Here is a 22,286-nt window from a genome sequence, read left to right on the forward strand (position 1 = left end):
CTCTTGATATTTCAAAATTTAATTTTACAGACTTTTATTTAATTTGATTCATTGCTTCAAAGGTTCTATGATTTCCTAAGTGTGACTGACCCCTCTCCCCTTTCAGCGAAGGTTTTAGGAGTTTCTGAGTGGCCAAAAACTTTCATTTACCTTTGGCCAACTTTCCTAGGATGATCCTCCCCGAGTCCAGCTGGACTGGTCTTCCCACCATGGCTGGTCCCAGGACAGAAAGCCTTTCCAGTTGGTAGGACTTGCCATAGCTTGCCCTGAACTGAAGCAGACTTTGATAACTCCAGGTCACCTACCTTCCTGCTCATATGAGATAGTGGAGTAAGATCTTAGTGGAGGCTGGACACTTTTATCTTTTATTAATTATAGCTGTCCCCTCCTGGTTATACTTTAATCCTTTAATTTCTCTCCCCCCGCCCCCACCCCAGGTTGGATCTAGAGTATGTAATTAAATATGACTACCTGGTATTTGTTTTCATTAATTTTTTTATTGTACCCCTTCCCCCATTCTTTCCATCCTTTAATTTGTCTAACAGCTCTAAAGAAAGGGAAACAACATAAAAAAATCCAACCCCAGACAGTGCTAAATGGGTTTCCTTTCCCCATCCCCCAGAGGGAAAGGAAAGTGGTTTTTAAAAAACACACATCTATTCTAAAGGCCAATGTTAGCGTATGAAAGAAAGAGAGGGAATGAGAGAGGAGGGAGATAGGAAAAAGAAAGTTGTGGGTCTTGCCAAGATGGCAAGGAAAGGAAGTTAATCAGGAGACAATTACCTCATTAACAGGAAAGGCTTTAGTTGCCTTTGAGGCCACTTTATTATCCTTTTCAGACTGGGTTTATGCAAGAGAAAACAACACCAGTCTAAACCAAATCTTTTGGAAATGAGTTAAACTCCTTCCTTCCTCTATTCTCAGCTTTCAACAATCAAGATGGGCTTTAATAAGCCATAATCTGGTGGTGTTAGCAATGTAGATAAGACCAAATAAATTACTTCAGTGACCAAGAAGTGAGTGAGCTCAGTAGATGGTGTCCACAGTCAGCTAACTGACCAGAAATTAGATACCAGGAAACCCAGTTTTTCATTTTTCCTTTTCTAGATGTTCTTCTTTCAAGTTCCTTTTGCCCTCAGGGGGCTTACCTTCTAACAAGAGGAGACAATACATTCATGGCACTGGTGTCCTGGAGAAGGAATAGCTGGGAATTCCAAGGAATAGTGAGTTGATCTATAGCCAAGTCAAGTCAAGAAGAATTTATTAGGCGCTTATTATGTGCCAGGTACTGTGCTAGATGTTCCTGATACAAATAAAGGCAAAAATAGTTTCTACCCTTAAGAATGGGTGAGACAACATTTGAACAATTGGTTGTCTTGTCAAACAAGACATCCATATTCACATACGTGTTTATAACATGCAAACAATATAGGTACATATAAGATATCTACACGTACATATATATAGTTATATATGACACAAACCAATGATGTACATATAAGCTATCTATACATATACACGTAGTACACATATAACACACAAATGACTATGAAATACATTGATAGATACATATATGTATACATACAAACACCTACATATACAGAAGCTATATGTACATATAAACATGAAAACAATTATGTATACATAAACTATATACATATATACATGCATATAAAACATAAAACACCCATGTACACACAATATATACATCTATAACATACAATCAACCATCCATGCACAAGCTAAACACACTTACATATAACATACAAACAACGAATATGAGACAAAACCACACATGTATATAACATGTGATGGTGTACAAGATACACAACATACATGTACACACAAACAGCCATGCACACACAAGATACACCCATACGAATGTATAACATACAGATTATACACATGATGTATACATGTACATACACAACACATACATACGTGTGTATGTATAGATATGCATATACATGCATACACACATATATACATACACGGACTCATATAGGCATCTGAGAAGAAAGACATTAGCATTAATGGAGACTGCAACAAGCCTTTTGAGGAAGGTAGGACTGGAGCTGATTTGATAATTGAAGGAAGGTGGGGAAACCAGGAGGAGGTGAGGAGGGAGAACATTCCAGGCACAGAGAACATCAGTGGAAAGTGAAGGAGTAGGGAGGGATATGGAAGGTCTTGTTCAAGGCACAGCCAGAAGGCAATGCCAATGGATTGTAGAGTACATGCAGGGGAATTAAGTATAAGAGGAATGGAAAGGTGGAAAGCGGCCAGGTTGTGAAGTGTTTTAAAAAGCAAACAGGATTTTATATTTTGTCCTGGAGGTAGTAGGGAGCCAGAGGAGTGTAGAGAATGGTTGACCTGGTCAGATTTACACTTTAGGTAGTTGTCTTTGGTTGCTGAGGGGAGGATAGGTTGGAGTGGGATGAGACCAGGCAGTGAGAACAGCAAGTAGCTTATTAGAATAAACAGTGCAGGTGTGAGGAGATGAGGGCCTGTACTAGGATAGCAGCTGTCCGAGGAGAGAACCCTCCATATATAGGAGATGTCTTGGTGGTAGAAATGATAGGATCTGGTAACAGATTGTACATGAAGGCAGTAAATCAACACTCCCTTTCTAGGAACAATAGCAATATAAAAGTCTGACTCAAAATTCCTCAGGAGGACTGGTTTGCCAGCACCTCAGATACTGGCTGTGTGACCCCAGATAAGTCATTCAATCTCCCTCAGTCTCAGTTTCCTCTTCTGTAAAACAGGGATAATGACATCTATAGTACTTACCTTATATGTTATTCTGGGACTCAAATGAGATCATGTATGTAAAGTGCTTTGCAAACATCGAGGGGCTATAGAAACTTCAATTATTCCTTGAGGACAGGGATGATGTCATTTCCAGTCTATATTCTCAGTGCCTTGTCTGTGCTTAATGAAAGCTTGTTGAATTAAACTGAATTTTTGTATGGGTGGTGGTAATAATTGACACAATCATCAAGCACTTTAGAAAACTGGGTAGTGATGATATTAAATTGAAGTCTGAAGTTCCACATTACCTACTCTCCCCTGCCCCCCATTTGATCATTAACAGGAATATAATGTGAAAACAAGAGGCAGTTTCAGAGTGGCTAGCTTTCTGGGTTTGGGGTCAGAAGATCTGAATTTAAGTCCTTCTGCCATTTCTGGGACTTACCTGTTTTTAAACTTTTTTGTTTCATGGACCCATTTGGTAGCCCGATGACTACTTATTCCTTCTCAGAATGTACTTTGAAAATCCTAAAATAAAATATGTAGGATTACAAAGGAAACTAACTTTATTGAAATACAGTGATCACAATTAAAAACAACAGCAACACACACACAAGTTCTAGGATTTACTTTTCTCCGACATGAACAGGACTCTGATGAGCCCTTAGCTTCCTAATTTGTAAAGTGGATGGGGAGTTGAACCAGGTGATCCCTAAGGTCAGTTTCCAGCTTGAAATCCTATGATTCCAAATCTTTACAATTTATTTCACAATCACAAAAGGCTTAATATATTAGGGCTATTGTGCCCAAACATTTCATCACCTACCAGACCAATCTCCAGGAGGTGATCAATCTGCAGATTATTTCCAGTGATGACCTATGTCCAAGAAGTAACAGTGGCATAATATGGAGTAAATGTATGGTCAGAAAAGGAGGTGGGTGAGTCATATGTTGAGACTAAGGAATGACAAATGGACTGCCTGAACGCTGCATTACTACCCACAAAATGTAAAGATCTTCCGTGAAGGATCTATGGGAGTAGGAACAAGAATTGCAGAGAAGGCATAGAAAGGTTATCATCGAAATAAATGGATGCAATACTCCCATCAATGAGATCATAGATTAGCAGAAGTATTAGGGTTAAATGAAGAATATTCTAAAAGTCATCAAAAATTGTGTGGAAGTGTAAATATAATCATCATGCCTGGTTAACCTATCTTTTTTTTTTAAACTTCTGAACCAAAAAGAAATCTTAAAAATTACGAAAATCCTAATTTATTGTCTCAGAGGTTCCTAAGGTCCCTCAACTTTACATCTTTTAAAGTCAATATTCAAATTGGAGGAAAAAAATGTGAAATTTGGGAACAAATGAGAACAAATACATTATCATCTCTCATGTACTATGTAGGAACCATTTTCCCTAGAGTTTGTTTTTTTCTTCTTCTTCTCCGCCTTAGAGATTTTAAAATATTGCTCATGCAAGACTGAAGCTACAACAAAGTTAAACAATGCAGTATCGACATCTGGTCCTTGACAAACTTGTTAAAGAAGTCTAAATGTGGCTCGTAACCCAGGGCCCGCTCCTCATTTAGTTGTTACTGAAGAGACAAGAGGCAAGCGGGTAGCCGTCTGGGAATATCCTCGTTGGAGGTGTGCGGGGCATGCCTTGTGCTTCTTGCGCGGCCAGGTTTGTTGGGTCTCCATGTTCCCATTGACTGCTTGCTTGGGTGCTTTCGTTTCATGCACAGATCAGAAACGAACGGGCCAATTAACAGCACAAATACACGTCAGCCCTTTTAAGCCGGGAGTCCATAGTCTTCCCAGGAAGCCAAAAGCATTTTTACTTTGCCCCAACTCCATAAAGCCTCTCCTCCAATCATTCACCCTCCAGTCTTCAGGGGAAAGCGTTATCACCTTCAATGAAATGACATTGGGAAATGCCGGGGATGTCCCTCTCCCCGTGCAACGTGCACGAGCCGGGAGCCTGGATTTAAATGGGGTTATTATTACAACACTATTGCCTGGGAGCTCGGCGGCGCCGTGCTTGCAATTTGCAGGCCGTGGGGTGTGTGCTGTGTGTGCGGGGCTGTGGTGAAGTCGGGGTATGTGAGAAGGCAGAGGTGACCTTAGGCTACCCTGGAGACAGATTTTGAGCAAGTTCTGCACAAATAAGCCATGCATGGTGTCCTGGGGTGACACCGGCTTGCTGAGCAGAAGCGGCAGGCGCCGCCGATCAACTAGTTTGCAGCGAGGATTCCTCCCGGTGCCTGGCCCAGTTTCTCCCCCTTACGGGCTCCCAATGCCCCCCACCCTGTGCGGTTCTTTCCAAGGAGAGAGGAGAGAGCCTTTTCTACCGCTCCACCCCTCCCCGGCCGCAGGCCAGGTGCGCCGGGCCGGGCTGCACGATTCCTCGAGTTCTACAGGCGGCGACTGGCGCCCCGGGGTGGGGGTAGGGCGGCGGGGCTGACGGGGGGGGTTGGGGGGGAAGCCATCGCGTGAGAGAGGAGGAAAAGGGAGGGGGGGGCTGGAGTGGAGAGTGGGGAGTTCCTCGCTCGCGGACCACACGCTCTTCGGGCCAATCGGGAGCCAGCCTCGGGCGCTGTCGCACGCGGGACACGTCCAAGCGGTTGTTGGCAAGGGTTGCGGGGAGGGGAGGGGAGAGGAGGGGGAAAGGAGGAGAGAAGGGGGAAGGGAGGGCGAGAGAGACTGAGTGTGGTGGTGACGCGCGGAGGAAGCTGGGAGTTGTAGTTCTCTACCCCCACGGCCATAGCCATTTTGTAGTCGGGGGACTACAACTTCCAGGAGATCAAGGGGACGATTCTAATGCGCCCCAGTAACAAGCGGCTCTCCCCTGGGGCGGGGGGCTAGGTGCACGCGCTGTGGGCTGCCTGGCTGCAGGTAGATGCAAGAGCCGTGGCAGCAGCTCTAGCGTGAGCTTTGCAGCGCTAGAGACAAGCTGGGGAAGGGGAGGGGAGGGAGGGGGAGTGGGAGGGGGAGGTGGAGCGACAGAGCGTGCCATGCAGTGAGCGAGGGAGTATCTTTCAATTACACACCTAGGTTCGGGGCCGGAGAAGCGCCTTGCAGGTTGTCTAGAAGCTACTTGTAGAGTTCCCCCCGACCTCTTGGCTACAGTGCCGAGGGTCCCTTTCGTATTCCTCCGAAGGCTTTCAGCTCTGTGGATGGCGTGTGTTCCGTAGTCTTGCTGAAGAAGTTTTCGGCTGGGGTGCCGATGGGCAATTGCCTGAGGATCCCTAACTTGTATAAAAGCAGAGTCCATTTAAAGTTGGGCTGGAGACCGACTCTCATTGGTTAGGGTGCCTGGAAAAAAGAGACGCGGTGCAGCCCTTGCTGTGGGGCTGCTGCTGCCTCTGCCGCCGCCGCTGCTGGAGTTGACTCTTCTGGTCTCACTGCTGCTGCAGCATAAACGTGACTTCCAACATTTTTATTTATCTTTCCCTTTCCTTTTCCAAGATGTAACTACAGATCAGACACTAAGGACCTTCACGTTTTGCTGATGTAGTTTTTGGAGGAAAAAAGGGGGAGTGAAGGGCGTCGGTTTTTTTTTTGTGTATGTGTGTTTCGGGGGAAATTTTCCATTATGAGTGTTTTACTAAAGTGATTTTTTTTGTCTGCTTCGTCTTTGGCTTTTTTTTTCTTCCCAATTTCGGATTTATTTAGAGGCGAATCTAGCTTTGGGGGAAGAGGAAGAAAAGTCGGATTACAACCATCACCAACAACAATAAAAACCACCAGGATATTTTTTGCAAATTTCTGACGGCTTAAATTCATGAAGCAATTGTCCCCTTTTGCAATCAGCATTTGGATTCCAGAATGAGCAAGGAAAGACCCAAGAGGAATATCATTCAGAAGAAATACGTAAGTGTTCTTAACAACACATCCTTTGACTTGCAGTTTTAAGCAATGGCTGTGAATGTCAAGTTTATAGATAATTCTGCTGCTGAAAGGTTTTAAATACAGGGTCCGATGAGGCTATTTCTTTCTTTTTTGAGAGAGGATTTTTCAAGCTAAGTCTTGTCCGTCCAGTCTGGTTACAAAAACACATTGGTGTAGAGCTACCCCAAGTGAATAAATTGACCTCAAATGACACAATCATAATCTAGTTTTAGATGAAAGGCAAAGCATTTCGGTGGAGCTTGAGGGGGTTGCAGTAATGTAACTAAACTGCATTCTCAAGCGGATTTGTCTATTGCACTTTGCATACAAATGAACCATTTTATTATTATTTTTTAAAACTGTGTACTGTGTCGTAAGCCCTTTAAGTTGAAATCGAGTGTCCGATTATGGCGATCTTGTTCCTTGCACTGCCACATCAAATTTAATGTATGTGGTCGTTTTGCTTATCTGGTTCGCAATAGAAACCAGTTGGGAATCATGTTACGGTGGATGCATTTGTTGGGATTGACTTTAATAATGGGGCGATGGATTAGTTTTGTTTAAAAATTCATGATTTCCAGTTTTAGGGGAAAATATGTAAGACTTAATGCTTTTAAGTGTGTTCATATGGATGTATGTAACTATAAATAATTTCACTGTTTTAACTGGGCTTCCGTAATTGGGTAATCTTCAAAGATTTAAACGTGTGGGAATAGTTAAATATCTTGTTGGTACAGCTACATTTTGATTGGCATGAGGAGTGTTTTTGTTTTTGTGTGTGGTGGCTTTTTTTTTTTAAGTTGGGGGGGGCAGAAGGAGGGAAGAAGGGAGACCAAGGGATTAGCCAAATATTCACTCGAGCGATTGTGATTTATCTGCATGCTTAAAATGAGAGAACCCATTTTTAAAAGACCACATCAGCATTCCAAGTGATGCAGGGTTATAAGAAAGTTTTAGACTGAGACGCCAAATTCGTGTTTCCATTTTCTTTTCTTCTCTTTTCTCGGTGTGTGTGGGGTGACCTTCGGGACACTACCTTTTAAAAAAGGGACTTCATTTCATGAAAAAGGCAAATGACTTCTCTATAGAGTTAGACATCTTAAACTCTTAACTATGCAGGGAGTACGAGGTTGAATAATCAAGTGTAACTTAAAGCTGTTCTCTAAAGAATTTACGAATTAAAATACATCCGCATTGCAGAGGACTGGGTAGAATGGAGGAGACTAGTTTAAAACTCTTGCTGTATAAAATTGCTTGGAGACTCAGTCTTGTCTGGGAAACGTCTCTACCCATCCTAGGTTATTGCTCGCCTCGGATGCATTTACAAAGCAAATTAAATTGGGAAAAACTTAGACGGGAGGGAGGAAAAAAAAAACCTCAATCATCCTTTGCTAAGTTCCATTGGGTGTTTTTTTTTGTTTGTTTGTTTGTTTAACTGTGAACAATGTAGCAACCTAACTCTTGTGCTGTCCAGACAGCTTTTCAGTAAACTGGTGGCCGAGCAGGAGTTAATGCTCTCGTGTGCCCCCCTCAGCGTGCTCCGATCTCCTGGGCTTCCCGTGTTCCTCCGTGGGATAGCGTGTGTGGGTCTGGAGGGGAGAGGAGGGGGCGTGTGGCTCTAGAGGGGGACGATTTTCTGTATTGCCTATAGGGGGCAGATTTCTGGCTCGTGGGGAGGCTCCGTCTCTTTCCCGGGTGGAAGGCTGGGGGTGGGTGGGGGGGAAGGGAGTGGAAGCTGGGAGCCGAGGATTTGACGGCGTGCGAGCGCGCCGCCGCGTGCACGGTTTCTCGTGGGGAGGAGGGGTCGAGGTGGGGGGGGGGGGCGGATGCGGATTGGGGGAGGGGGCCGCGCTCACGCACAACTGCAGCGAGTAACCGACACGCACGCAGATTCGAGCATGGCGGCCGAGGCCCACGGCGGCGGCCGTGGCTGCTGCCCCTGCCCTTGGGATGCGGGCGGCCGGCGGACCTCGCTCGCTGCTCGGCCCTTAGACCGTCGTACAAACGTGCTAGCGAGCAACAGGTTAAAGCCGGCGAAACGTCAGTTCGGGTGCCCCCCCTCACTTCCCCCCCTTTGCCTCCTCGTCCCCCTCCCCCTAACTCCCTCCCTCCCCCCTCTCGGATCGTGAACACTCCGGGCCTGGGCCGCGTTCTGTTGTCATTGTGACGTCACAAAGGGAAGGGCTTGGGTGGAATCTTTCCCTCCCTCCTTCCCGGTGACGTTAAAAAGTAAGGCGGGAGGTTCCAGGAGCGTCGGGGGCTGGACTGGGAGCGGGGTGTGGGGGTGGGGGGGGAGACGAGAGCGGAATGGAGGTACGGGCGGCCAAGGGGCGGTGACGGCTGCTGCTCCTGTTGTGTACGGCTGCTGCCGCCTCGCGCGGCGTGGGCGTGTTTTGGGGGGCGGTGTGGGGGACTGCACTTCTGCCATCCCCTGAAACCCGGTGCAACCTAGTGTGCTCCTCACCAGGTGAGAGCACCTTGAGACACACTGATCGGAAAGCCAACGTCGTGGACCTTTCTCTCGCTGTCCAATTGTGGGGGGGGGGGGGGGGGGGGGGGGGAGGAAGAGACTCCTCCTTCCTGCAGAACTGGATTACTTCTTTCCATCTCAGGCCCCCTGATGGATTGTACTTATTATGGTAGTTCTGTTCCATTACCGGTTTGTTAAGGAAAAAAAAAGAATGGAAACTTCCGCCCAATGAATTTTTGTGTTCGTTGGGTTACAGACCTTCTCTCTGGGGTGTGCTTGTGTTTGGGCTGGTGGGGAGGGGCCCTACCACTGGGTGCTGTCTTACACATTTAAATTATTCTGTCTGCCTGAGTGGGACAGTATCTTTTTTTTTTCTTTTTGACCTTAACACTCCCCTCCTTTTGGAACAAAACTGAAAGGTTTTTCACATTAGTGGGCCTGGGTACCACGACAGAAATTGGCTTTCTGCTAACTGCCCATTTGCTCGTTGGTTCTACAGCTTGGCCAGAACGGCTGCATTTGTTTGAGGGTGACAGTTGTTGATAGACACCTTTGGAGAAACGATTTGTAATGTTTTGTATATAAAGACAACCTTGAGAAGCTCATCGAGTGCGTTGTAATCCTAAACCACACAGTTTTAATTGTGCTGGGCACAACTCCCGATGCAGTATCTTTAAGCTATGGAAGATTTGCTTCCAATGCCCTCATGTACTTGGACGATTGGAAAACAGGAGCAGAAACAACCAAGAGTTGAATGTTTTGCTGTCTAGACAGTTTGTGCTCTTCATCTTGCTTGGTAGAGTTTGCTGGTGGACAGTTCCCAGTCCAAAAGTAACCACTCTCCACCTTGGTATCTCCTACTTTAAACGTCGTCCTGTACTCTGTATCCTTCATAACTGGAATGGGTTTTAAATTGGTGTCTGTGTGTCACAGTAGGATAGTTTTCTCTTCTTAGGGGAAAGTGTGCCTGATTAATTTCTAAATTAACTAATTCTTGATTTGGGCGGTTCAGTTTTGTTGAGTTACTTTCTCTCATTCTGTCCACCTGAAAACTAACCCTTTGATCCTCTTCTCGTTTAGAAATAGTAATAGCTCACTTATGTAGCAGAAGCTTTGCATACATTATGCCATTTGATCCTAACATCACACCTTGTGAAATACTATCATCACCACCATTTTACAGGTGAAGACACTGGTTCAGAGAGTTTAAGTGACTTTTACCCAGGGACTCAGTAATCAGTGTCACACAGCTAGTCACATATGCAAAGCCTATGATTAAATGAAGACGCCTATGATTAAATGAAGACGCATTCTGACATTAAAGTCCCATTTCTTCCATTGTGCCTTGCCAGGCTAGATTTACTTCTTTCATCCATTTTCCAGATGGAGAAGACTGAGGCACAGAGAACTTGTGACTGTACAGTTCTTAAGTCTAGGCCTTTTCCCTTGCTATGTACTTTCTTTCTGCCGGCTCTACAGTGTCTGCAGAAAGAGACTAGTGAATACTTGGACGTGAAAAAGCCTAAAGTAGACTACTGAAATCAAAGGAAAATGAAGTTTTGCAACCAATAAAAGCGATCGGAAAAAAGCCTCAAGGTTGTACAGCCTGATCAAGGTTCTTACCCTAGGCCTGCCTTTACTAGGCTAATAAATTGGCTTCTAAGGTCCAATAGTCTTTCCCTTGGTTACATAGCCAAAAAGAGTTGTTACTTTGTGAGACTGTCTGAAGTTACATTCCCCAAAGTATGTTAAACCAAGTAAGCACTGCATTGCTAGGCCTGGGTTTTTAACTCTCTTCCTAGTGTTTTAGGAATAACATCTGTGTTAACTCTGGTATACACTCTGTCCTAAAGGTTATTTCAGTTTTCCACCTCCAGAAAGGTCTTTTGGAGTAGTAGGGCTGACTATATTTTTACGTATAAAATAAGACAGGTTCTCTTTTCCCCATATGCTCTTAAATAAGACATTTAAAAAGAGAAAAATCCATATCCAGGCTGTGGTTTGCCCTTGACCTGTATGAGCTGGACTGTTGACCTACTTACTTGAATAAAGAATGAGGGAGAGTCACTAACACAAGATGAATTTACATTTTGTTTTACACACTACTGTATTTGGGCAATTCTCCCCCTGCCCCCACCACCCCCAAAATAAAAAGTATTTGGAAGATCTGCTTAAAATCACCTTAGCTTGGTTATTGACAATTGAGAATATGAAACCTTAGAATGTCTTAGCTACATAGTTCTAATGTACTAATATTGGTGCTCTGTAGAAGTCAAGCTTTATTTAGCACCAGCCAATCTGTTAAACTTAGTTTATACAATGTAAATAGCTTATAGTAGAATGTGCGGTGGAGGGGGGGGGACGACACTTAGTTCTATCTGAATGGTCATTCTGGTGTTCATTGAGGTTGATCGTCTCTGTGATAAAAGTTTTTGTGGTGTGCCTTGGATGCTGTGGTGGGTCGTTTTTGGTGGAGCAGAAATATTGGTAATTTCCTTCTGAAATTCACAGCTTTGAAAATAGTTGTCTTGATCTTAGTAGTTGCCTAAATGCTTATTGATTGATTGGGGGTCCACTTTATCATAGTTAGGAAGCATAATGTGTGTTTAAATAGCGAAGAACCAGGCTTTTGTGGTTAATAGTCTCTTCTAAAATGAGCAGAAATAAACTATGAATTTCTTACTGCATTTCCCCCAAACAACTCTGCAGTTTTCTACATGCCCTCCCTGCCCCCATTTTACTGCTCAAGTCAAGCAAATTGCAGGCTTCTCATGTGACCATCTCTAGCCTCTAGGCTAGGTACCCAGAACTGATACATATCACTGTAAAGTAGACTTAGCATTGCTCTTGTTTTCATGGTTTTTTTTTTTTGCCTCTGTATATTTTGTCTTGCCTTTCTCTTCAGATTATAGGGGATTCTGAAACATTTTCTGCCATCCAGTAAATTCTACAGTTTTAAGACTTGGTAAGATCTCTTTCATTCAGTCCACTGAAAACTAGAAAAACCACTTCAGAAAAGAGAAAGTCTGTTTTGTGTGGGCATGCCACAAAAGGCTTAGTTGAATTGCCTCATTGGGACAAGTAGGTGAGCCTGGATTCCCTGGTATGCTGGTGTGGTATAAATTTAGGCAGACCCTGCCATGTTGATGATTACTTGGCTGGTACTTGTGGACCAGCCCAAGTTCAGAAACACTAACCATCTGGTGATTTAATTGTTTTATCTTATGATAACTCACAAAGACTGCTGCCTACGAAGGTGTATGTAGGTAGTGAGGTTTAATGCCATGGGTTCAAGACCTCCCTCTCTCATCAGCTAGCCTTGTTTGACCACGGGCTGGTGATAGAACCTCTTTATCAGCCAAGGCAAGTCTCTAAGAGTGTAAATTCTAGTCCTTGATTTGTGACTGGAGGAGGGAGTACCTACACCAGGGGTTATTAACTGGGGATCCGTTAACCCTAGTTTATTTTTAATATTTTTATAACTGTATTTCAATATTTCCTTTGTCAGCCTAGCACCCAGTTGCCAAAGGGCCCCATTTCACAGGTGCTGCCCCTCTGCCCAGACCCCCCCCCCCCCCATCCTAATGTCCTGAGGTGGGAGCAGGCTCTGCTGGCTGGCTCTGAAGAAGAGGTGTGCAGGTAGAAGGCACATTCATTCCTCCCCCTCCTCTGTAGTCACAGATTCGTTTAGCCTTCTTTGCCTTTCTCACTACTTTTCTGTATTAAGCTTTGAGAGTCCTACCCGTTGATGAAAGAAAAACTGCAGCTTGACTCTTAACATTTTTGAGCTGAAAGAAAAGAAAGTCTTAAAAATTTAGCTCAATACTCATTTTGCAGAAGAGGAAGTTGAAGCCCAGAGAGGGCAAGTCAGTCAGCAAACATTTAATAAGCATCTGCTGTGTGCCAGACACTGTGCTAAGTCCTGGGTATACAAAGAATGGCACAAGACAGTCCATTGTTTGGGAGCTTCTAGTCCAGGAGTGGGGCACCTGTGGCCTTGAGGCCACATGTGGCCCTCTAGGTCCTCAAGTGCAGCCCTTTGACTGAATCCAAACTTCAGAGAACTCCACCTGTGGCTTAGATTGTGATGCAGGGGACTCCCTTGATACTAGCTTGCTGCTAGCTCAGTTGTTTTAACAAAGCCTTTTTAGAATCCTGGTTCTGGTTTCAGGATTTCCAACAACAATTTCCTTTGGTTTCTTTCCCATCTAAGTGGGAAGGTAGAAGAATGATTTGGCTCCTCCAGGTTTCCAAGTTGTTTCTGCTGTTTCAGAGGTGGTGGTGGGGTAGAGAGGCTGCCACCTTCTGGTATGTGTGCTGGCATTTGCTGACCCCTGGCCAAGATGAAGTTAGCCAGCTGCTCAAATTTGGGAGGTGCCCTGAATTGAGAACATGCAGCTGGGCACTCATTGCCTCAAGACCACATTTCCCTAGGGGAAAAGAGAAGGTTTTAGCTCTCTGAGCTGACCACTGCCAGTCTGGCTCTACCATCCAGTCCAGATTTTTCAGGCATCTCTCCCCAATTCCCAAAGCCCATTAGCATGGGGGGGCATGGCATGGGGATGGGGGAGTCGTTCTGCAGTGGATTGGGGGGGCATAGGTTAGCCTCATAGAATTTAAATCTGGAAATGAGTTACATAATCGTTTAGTCCAATCTCTCATTTTACAGCTGAATAAACTGAGTCTAAAGACCCACAGAAATCAGTCTCTCTCATTTTAAAACAGTCTTGAGTTTCTGCTTGACCTTGGACCTTTCTCAATCTGAACAACCCTCTGGGTCAATTTTAATCTTAGGCCAAAACTCTGGGAAGTAGGTCTCCGGCTCAAACCTCAAGGTCTACCTCCTTATTCACCCTTCCCCATTCTTATTTGGGGGAAATCAGGTTAAAATGAACTTCCTGGACACCCTTAAAGGTGAAAAGGTCAGCTTCAGGATGGGGTTTGTGTGGAAGCCTGGTGTGTCTTTGTCTTAACGAAAGAGGGAGATTTATGGGCCTTTGGATTTATATCAGCCTGGAGTTTTGTTTTTTTTTTTAATCAAGAGCTCTTTCTTCTCAGCTGATTGCTCCTTTGAGTCACTGAATTTTGGGTTGAATTAAGAGACTACTATACCCTTGGGATGAGTGCTGGCTTTTGACTTCCACTCCTTCCTCATCTTTTCCTTTAAGGCCTGTCTCAGGCCCTAGCCAGGCACAGAGCTAAGCTGCTAATCGCTGGGGTATCCAAGGAAGACAAACAGTCCTGGCTCTCAAGGAGCTCCCACTCTAAAGAGGAGAGACTATGTTAAAAGGGCTATGTACAAACAAAAGATAGAGCAGCAGGAAGGAACTATGAGAGTGTGTGTGTGTGTGTGTGTGTGTGTGTGTGTGTGTGTGTGTCTGTAGAGGAGGAGGGGAGGACAAGGAAGGTATAAGAAGACTGGAAAGGTAAGAAAGGGCCAGGTGATGAAGGGCTTTAAAAGCCAAACAGGATTTTAAAAATATTTGATCCTGGAGATAACAGGAAGCTGCTGGAGTGCTCTCAGAGACTGTCTGGTCTGTCTTCTCCTTTACAGATGAGGAGATCCAGGGAGGTGAAGCCAGAGTCACAGACCTAGCTTGGGGTCAAATCCGGGATGTAGATCTAGGTCCTTAAATTCCAGTTTCATTGCTTTTCCTAGAGCAGCAACTGTTAATATGCTCCCCCCCACTTTCTGATGAGTGAAAGGTGCTAAACCCTTGGATTGAATATTGTTTCATATGTAATCAGATTCATTTATAATAATATCAGCATATTGGGAAGAGATTTCCTTCTTTCCAGACTTCAGAGGTTTTATGCTTCTGGTTTATCCCGCAAGAGCTCAGCCTCCTTAGATTTTCCTAGAAGACTTTTGGCAGTATCTTGCCTCTCTACCCCTATTACATTCTCCCTGATAATCATACTTACTTGTTAAGTGCTCGTCTCTTTTGCCTTCCTCTCTTAAATCCCTACTTGGGCAGGAATTTTTTGGGGGTGGAGGGGGTGGAGGGGGGAAGGTGGTCCATCCTGTGATTTTAGGAGGCAAGGGAACAAGCAATTATTAAATGCTTGCTCTGTGCCAGGTCCTGTGCTTTACAAATATCTTATTTATTCCTCACAACAACCCTGGGAAGTGGGGGCCTTTATTATCATCCCTATTTTGAAGTTGGGGGCATCTAGGTAATGTGGTGGGTAGAGCACTGGGGTCTGGTGTCCGGAAGACCCGAGTTCAAAGATGGCTTCAGACACTAGCTTGACACCCTGGGCAAGTTACTTAACCCTGTTTGCCTCAGTTTCCTTATCCATGAAGCCAGCTGAAGAAGGAAATGGCAAACCACTCCAGTATCTTTGCCAAGAAAACTCTAATTTGGGTGACAGAGTTGGTCACAACTGAAACGACTGAACACTGCTTTTCAGTTGAGGAAACTTAGGCAGACAGAGGTTTTTAAGTGACTTCCAGGGTCACAGAGCTGGTAAGAGTCGGATGTCTTCCTGACCCCAGGTCCAGTGTGTCCACTGTGCCACCTAGCTAAAAACTCTTTATTGGTGCTGGTTCGCAACTGTTTCCAAATGTAAAGTCCTTAAGAGTTGCCCAGGGTCACAATGCCAGGATTTCTCAGAGGTGAGACCTTGAGTCTAGGGCTTCCTGATTCCTAAGTCATCTCTCTGCACTCCTCTGTATTGCCTTGGTCTCATCAAAGACCTTTGTTTAGTAATAGAACTGCTCTAAGTTGGTCCTGGTTGTATCTCTTGTACCTCAGTTCTTCTAAGGTTCTTCCAGAGCAGCTCTGAATGTCTGGCTTGATTTAATAACTCCCTTAGTCTTTGAAGACTATGTACTTCTAATCAGGGATCACTTGGGTCTGGGTCCCATTCAAACACAAGCTGCCCTCCCCCACTCCCTCAGTTGTTTTCTGTCCTGTCTGTTCTGCATATTGCTCTGATCCAAAGTTAGCTGGATAGGGATTGAACTGATGAACCAGTAGGGATGGCATCTAGGGATAACTCTAGGGAAGAATCATGCTAGATCTCCTACCTACTGCTCAGGCTTCAGCTAGAGTAGGGTTTTCACCGCTACATTTACCCAGAGGAATTGACTAATGAAGGAGTGTTGGGAGGTGGGGTGGGTCTTATGCCTCCACTGTATTATGTAATGGGAAAACTAGACTGCATTTTATAAGGGGAGGATGGTAGAAAGACCTCCTCTTTCTTCCCCCACATGGGAGAGACTTAGGTGGGGTTCTTCATAGCTAATATCTAATGGACACTCTCTTGAGAAAAGCTCTAGTCTGGATTTTCAGTACTAATTTTGTAGGCCTGTCAAGCTTCACCACACATGAAGAGGAAGCAAGGCCAATGAACACTGAAAACATCGTGAACAGCAGTTCTTAGTTACCATGAATCCTGGAAGGGCTTTAATAGATAATGCACGCATGCTTTTTTTTTTTTTAATGCCTCCATACTTCAGATGAGGTGTATGCTGTCTCTCTTAAAACCAGAATGATTTCTATGGTTTATTTTTTTGATAGGGGGCAGGAGTTGGGGAGGTGTCTAAGACAAAAGACTAAGGATTCCTCCCCCTCCCCACTCCCTAACCAAAAGGACTTTAGATGAGCAGTGCTGTAATATTTCTAGTAACTGAACCATTCAGAATATCAAAGCCAGACCCCCTTAAATTTTCACATTGCTATCCTGTTTGGCTTGGACTGTACATTTATCTCACAACGTCCACTTTATTTTACAGTATGTGCAGTAAGGGGTGTGTGTGGGTGTGTGTGTTTTCTGTTTGTGTGTAAAATTACAACCTATTTCCTTAAAAGCAAAGACTTAAGATTTTTAAGAATAAACAAGCATTTATTAATTGCTACCTAGGAACTAGCACTAGAGATAAAATATGAAACTGTTACTGTCTTCACAGAACTTACATTATTAAGGAAGATAAGAAATACATGTGTAAATATGTACCAAAATGAATACAAGATAGTTTTATAGAGGGCACTGGTGCTTCTGGGCAGCTTAACAGGAGCACAGATAAAAATTAGTTCAACCTTAGAAACCTTTGTGCCTTGTGTAAGTAAATTCTTAACCATAGGATAACCACATTAAATTGAAATGTTAGTCCTCTGTATGTAAGGATGGCAGTCATATACATGCTACTGTAATTAAATAGCCCCAATTTGGGCAAGCTCTTGCTAGACAAACTTGGAGATATATGACTTGACTAATCCTCTTGACTGAAGCTTTGTGTAATAATTGAACCAACTGAGATAGACACTTTAATTGCTAATGAATCAAGTATGCAACAAGCTGTTTCTGCTGCCTGGTACATATAGGACTACTTGCCAAAAAGAGTAACTTTGAAAAGATAGTCATCAACTCTGGGAATAAATGGGGGTGATCCTGGGACATTTGGTTAGTGAGAGATGGGTATTAATGGGTGGGTATGCCTGAGACAGAACATCTCCCGAGTGTTTGATGGATTAACTTTGGCAGCATCCCTTTTTTATATCTGAAAAATGTCAAAACCAATTTAGCTGAGTCTAATTTAACTTAGTTCAAAGCATTTTGAGTGTTCTAAGAGGAGGGAGCCATAGGATGAGAGTTGGTTTAGGTCAAATAAACAGAAACTTACTGTAGAATCAACTTTAGAGCTGAAAGAGACCCTAAATACCATACTCACTATACCCCTTCATTTTATAGGTGAAACTGAGGCTCAGATGAATTAAATGGGACAGAAGCTAGTTATTGGTAGAGATCCAATCAAGGGACAGAAAGTTGTATAGATTGATGCCTTGGACTCTAGCAGATGGAGATTATTTATACCCAGCGGCTTTACCTTAAAACAAGGTCAAACTCCATGTCCTCATCCTGGAACGTAATAGCGTAACTTCAGATTTCCTTAACTGAGAAATATTATCAAATAAGATAATATTTTTAAAGTGCTTAGCACAGTGGTAGGTGCTTAATAAATGCTTGTTCTCTTCCTCTGTATAGCGGGAATAATACTGTTTGTCCTGCCTCCCTCATAGGATTGTGATTATTCCATTCCTTCATTGATTTCTTGCATTCATTATGTTTTCTCCTTCCTCAAATTAATTTGTATTTATTTACCTGTGGCATCGAAAAAATGGGTTGTGTGTGTATCTAATTCATAGTTATCTGTGGTAGCTGATACAGTTTAAAGAAGTCTATAAATTTAAGCCGGTTGTTTTAAACTATATTCCTCTCTTAGGTTTATCAGAGTTAGCAAACTTTTCCTTTTTTTATCTCCTCCTCTTCTCTCCCCTCCCACCCCCACCCCCCAGCTTTCAGCAAAGTAAAGATGAAAATGAGTAGGGAGGGAGAGAAGACAAGAACCAGATGATTTCCAAACTGCCTTGGTTTTGTATGTGATGTCTTTTTTCCTGAAGATCTGGACCCACTTTCATGCTTTAAAGTCACTTGCAGATACCGTTTCTAGCTCATGAGCTACAGGGACTGGGGGATTCACTAGACTTGGAGTTGGAAGAGAGCTGACATTTTGTGATGGATTTGAAACTTGTAAGTGCATTTAGAATAAGTAGGCTGGCCATGCCCAAGTCAATTCCTAGGGCCAGACCTATTTGCTTCCTTACAATGCGGGGGGGGGGGGGGGGGGGGGGGGGGGGCCCCCGCCCCCACCTTCCTGTGATATCTTTGGTACTTATGGACTGTGTCTTCCTGAAAAGAGTTTGGAGTTATACAAGAGGAAAATGTGAATTTTTTAAAACTCTGCATTTGAATAGTTCAGATGGCTTGGTTTAGGCCTTCATTCCTTTGTATATGGGTGCTCATGTTATGTGTAGTGGTCAGTGTCCCAAGAAACATTTGCTCTGTGTGTGTGTGAGTGTGTGAGTTTATGTTTAGGAAAAGTTTTTAAATGAAACTTGCAAGTCATCAGCTTTACCATCTTTTGCCCTGCTCCTCTCCCTTTTGGTTAGGCAGTCTTCCATGACCCTTTAGAGATGAGGTAAAAACCCAACAACTTAATGCTGTATTGAAAAAAAAACCCCAAACCAAATTGCCCCCTTCCCCCCACTCTTATGATGCCCAGAGCTCTGAAGTTCTGTTTGTACTATTTTTAGCTTGTAATAATCTTGAGATGTTGGAAGATAAAAGGGCCTATGTGAATGTAAAGCGTTTATTAAGGAGCCACGGTCTGTGGAATACTCCAGTTAAATTGGAAGCACATGGCTTTCATCTGCCTCGAATGGCTTTGGGAATGTTGTCTTGCCTTGAAGTTGTGGTATACCATGACACCACAAAGCTTTGTCCTCCACATATGACATATGAACTTACTTTTCAAAGTGGGCTTCACTGTCTGGCTGTGGCTGCTGCTTTTGATAAATGCCCAAATTGAAATAGTGGGTTCCTAATTCTTACATTTCTGAATTTCATAACATGATTGGTAATATTCCGGGAGCTTTTTGGTCATCCACGAATACGAGGCATGTTGAAAATCTTGATGCTTATTATGCTTCAAACCACACGAAGGCTTTTGGGACATCCTGTATAGGTAGTGGAATAAATGGGGTGAAGGGGAGTAGGCCCAGGTCCTTGGGAATTTTGTGTTCAAGCAAGTTTTTGTTCTATCCTTTCTCAGCATGGATCTTCACTGTATTGGGGCCATGAGATGAACTTGGATCTCCTAGGAGCAGATGGTTTCTTTCTTTGATCAGACTTGAGGGAAATTCACCTTATTTCTAAATTCACAAGGTGAATTGATTAAACTTTGAGTAATCAGCTGTGCAGCTATTCCAGACGTTTGGTGTTTTTGGCCTTGCAGTTTGAACTTGTAATTTTAAAAATTTAAAGTATTTAGTTTTGAATTAAAGGCAAACCCTTCAGAAGCATTGGTATTACATCATAAGAGAGTTTTTCCCCCCCTCTCTGAAAGAGTTTTAATGATTCATGAAAGTAATGTCCAGTGGTGATTGCATACTTGAGTGACAGATATCACATTTCTAGTTAAACTCCTATCAAGTGTGTGTGGGGGGTGCGGGGAGAGGCCTAGGGAAGGTCTGGATTTAATATCGAACCAGGGTTGACAAGACTTAAGCTCTTTACCTCCCCCTTTTAGGGGAACAACTTGTGGCTGCTACTGTATGAGTTTCTTTTGTGTCTTTAAAAATGTTTTTCAATAACCTTTTTCAGTACTGTAATCCTCGAAACTACTGTTAGGATTCCAAACCATTGTGGTTTAAACTAGCTGGAAAGGTGGTTGACAGAATGAAAGGAAACCTCCTTTTAAATAAAAAACACATTTGGCTTGACTGATGATCCTGAAGTTTGAGCATAGAAAGGCCAAGTCTCATAGCTGAAGGGAACAGGGCATCCTTGTTTCATACCACTGGAACAGTTCCCAGCCCTATAACAGAGTTCATCAGTTAGGATTATAATATCATGGACTTAGAGCTGGCAGGAAGGGACCTTAAAGGCCATCTAGCCAGTCTGACCCTCTCCCATTTTATAGTTGAGGAGACTGAGAGTTCTCCATCGATGAGTTGACTTGTCCAAGGTCACACAGTTCTTAGTTTTAAAGAACTGGGATTCTCTGATGACAAATCCAGTCCCTTTCCACTCTGCTGTGTCAACTTGGGCTGTTATCACAGATTTAAAGCTTCATGGACTTTAGAGGCATCGAGTCCAGCCCCTCAAGATTGTCCAGATGCATGCCAAGATTTGATGATTTTAAATCCAATTCTCTTTGTTTGCTCCGTCCCACACTGCCAGCTCAGGCTACAAGTGAGAAGTTGCTGAACTTCATATTGCCCTGATGGAGTGTCATATTATCCAAGATAAGATTAAATAAAACTCTGTAACTAAAATAACAGCTCTATTGCCACTATGTGTGTGTGTAGTACAAAGTATCTAGTGATACTCTAGTGATGCGATTACCAAAGCATTTCTTTAGGGTAGGTTGATCCAAAGGAAATATTGAAGAAGGCTGGTGTGGATTTACATTCTATTTGTTTGGTAGCATCTGAAAATGAGCCTAAACTTAAGTGTGTGTGTGTGTGTGTGTGTGTGTGTGTGTGTGTGTAGAACCCTTTCCTATTACATTTTTCATTTAGTTGTGGAATTTCTTTTCTATCAGAGACCTTAGCCTGAAATGAAACATTTCCTAGTAGTTAGTTGTGTTCTCTTTTCTTCCTTCCTTCCTTCTTTTTTTTTCCCCTCCAAGAGGCTTGCTGAAGTTGTCATGTTATTTCTATCCAGAATTTATTGGAGCAGTAAGCAGTCTCAGGGGAGTGTAAATAGTAATGATTATAAAGGAGAATCAGTTTACCCAGGAAAGCCTTTTGACTTGCAAAGACTCTTAGACTTGCAAAGCTTTTATAGCCATACTTTGTTTGCTTACAGTTGTTTAATACAAATGGGGGCCTTAATGTACCTTTTGTAAAAGGAGTCTTCTTGCTCCTCTGTACATGGAGGGGGGATCCCTAGAAAGAAAGATGTCATCTTGCCCAGTCACAACAGCTTGCTTCTCTGGACAAGCGTGATGCTGCAGCCAGAGGTAATGTTAAGCAAGCTTGCCTGTGGGATTTCCTTTTCAAAGGAACTTGCTTTTACCCCTGGGAAAGAAGCAGCTTCCAGTAATACCCTATGCTGGTTGTGTTAAGATGGGGAAAGAGTACCATTCAACTGGACCAACATTTATTAAGCACCAGCCTCGTGAAAGGTCCTTAATAGGAGATGCATGCTTCATTTTGGATTCTTTTTAACACTACCCATTCTATACTTTCCCCCCTACACCTCTCTCTACCTTGAACACGGAAGGAGAGCAAGAGAAGAAGAGAGGGAGGTAGAGAGAGAGGGGAAGAAGGAGGGGGAGAGAGAAAGACTCTGATTCAAGTGTGTCAAGATCTGGCAGACTAGAGGGTCCTCTAAGTAAGTGGAATCAGACTGTTGTCAAAAAACTTGGGGATTCTTGTGGAGGAAAGAACAGGAAACCAAAAGTTGTAGTTTACTACGTTTGGTTTGGTTTTGCTTATTCGTCATGACCTCATGTAGCATGAATGAGACCTTCTGTCAAAAGCTCATATGGTTTATATAGGAACTCCCTGCCACACATATATGGAGATAGAAAGCTGTGAACTTGAAGTCATAGAAATGGCCATTTGAAGTTGGGTAACCTTGGTGTTAGTCACTT

The 22,286-nt window shown here is 43.5% G+C and overlaps 1 protein-coding gene across 2 annotated transcripts in view; it reads left to right on the forward strand.

Moving 5' to 3' along the window:
• The first annotated feature begins 6,044 nt into the window (after positions 1-6,044).
• JARID2 (jumonji and AT-rich interaction domain containing 2) overlaps positions 6,045-22,286 on the forward strand; it is a 331,939-nt gene continuing 315,697 nt past the window's right edge. The window contains exon 1 of one of the 2 annotated variants that reach the window (XM_036738762.1): positions 6,045-6,630. In XM_036738762.1, the coding sequence (XP_036594657.1) occupies positions 6,586-6,630 (45 nt within the window). In that variant the 5' untranslated portion in view covers positions 6,045-6,585. The remainder of the gene's footprint in view (positions 6,631-22,286) is intronic. The other variant, XM_036738771.1, reaches the window with a different exon arrangement.

This window comes from Trichosurus vulpecula, chromosome 1 (genome assembly GCF_011100635.1).
Source record: "Trichosurus vulpecula isolate mTriVul1 chromosome 1, mTriVul1.pri, whole genome shotgun sequence".
NCBI classification, from domain to species: domain Eukaryota; kingdom Metazoa; phylum Chordata; class Mammalia; order Diprotodontia; family Phalangeridae; genus Trichosurus; species Trichosurus vulpecula.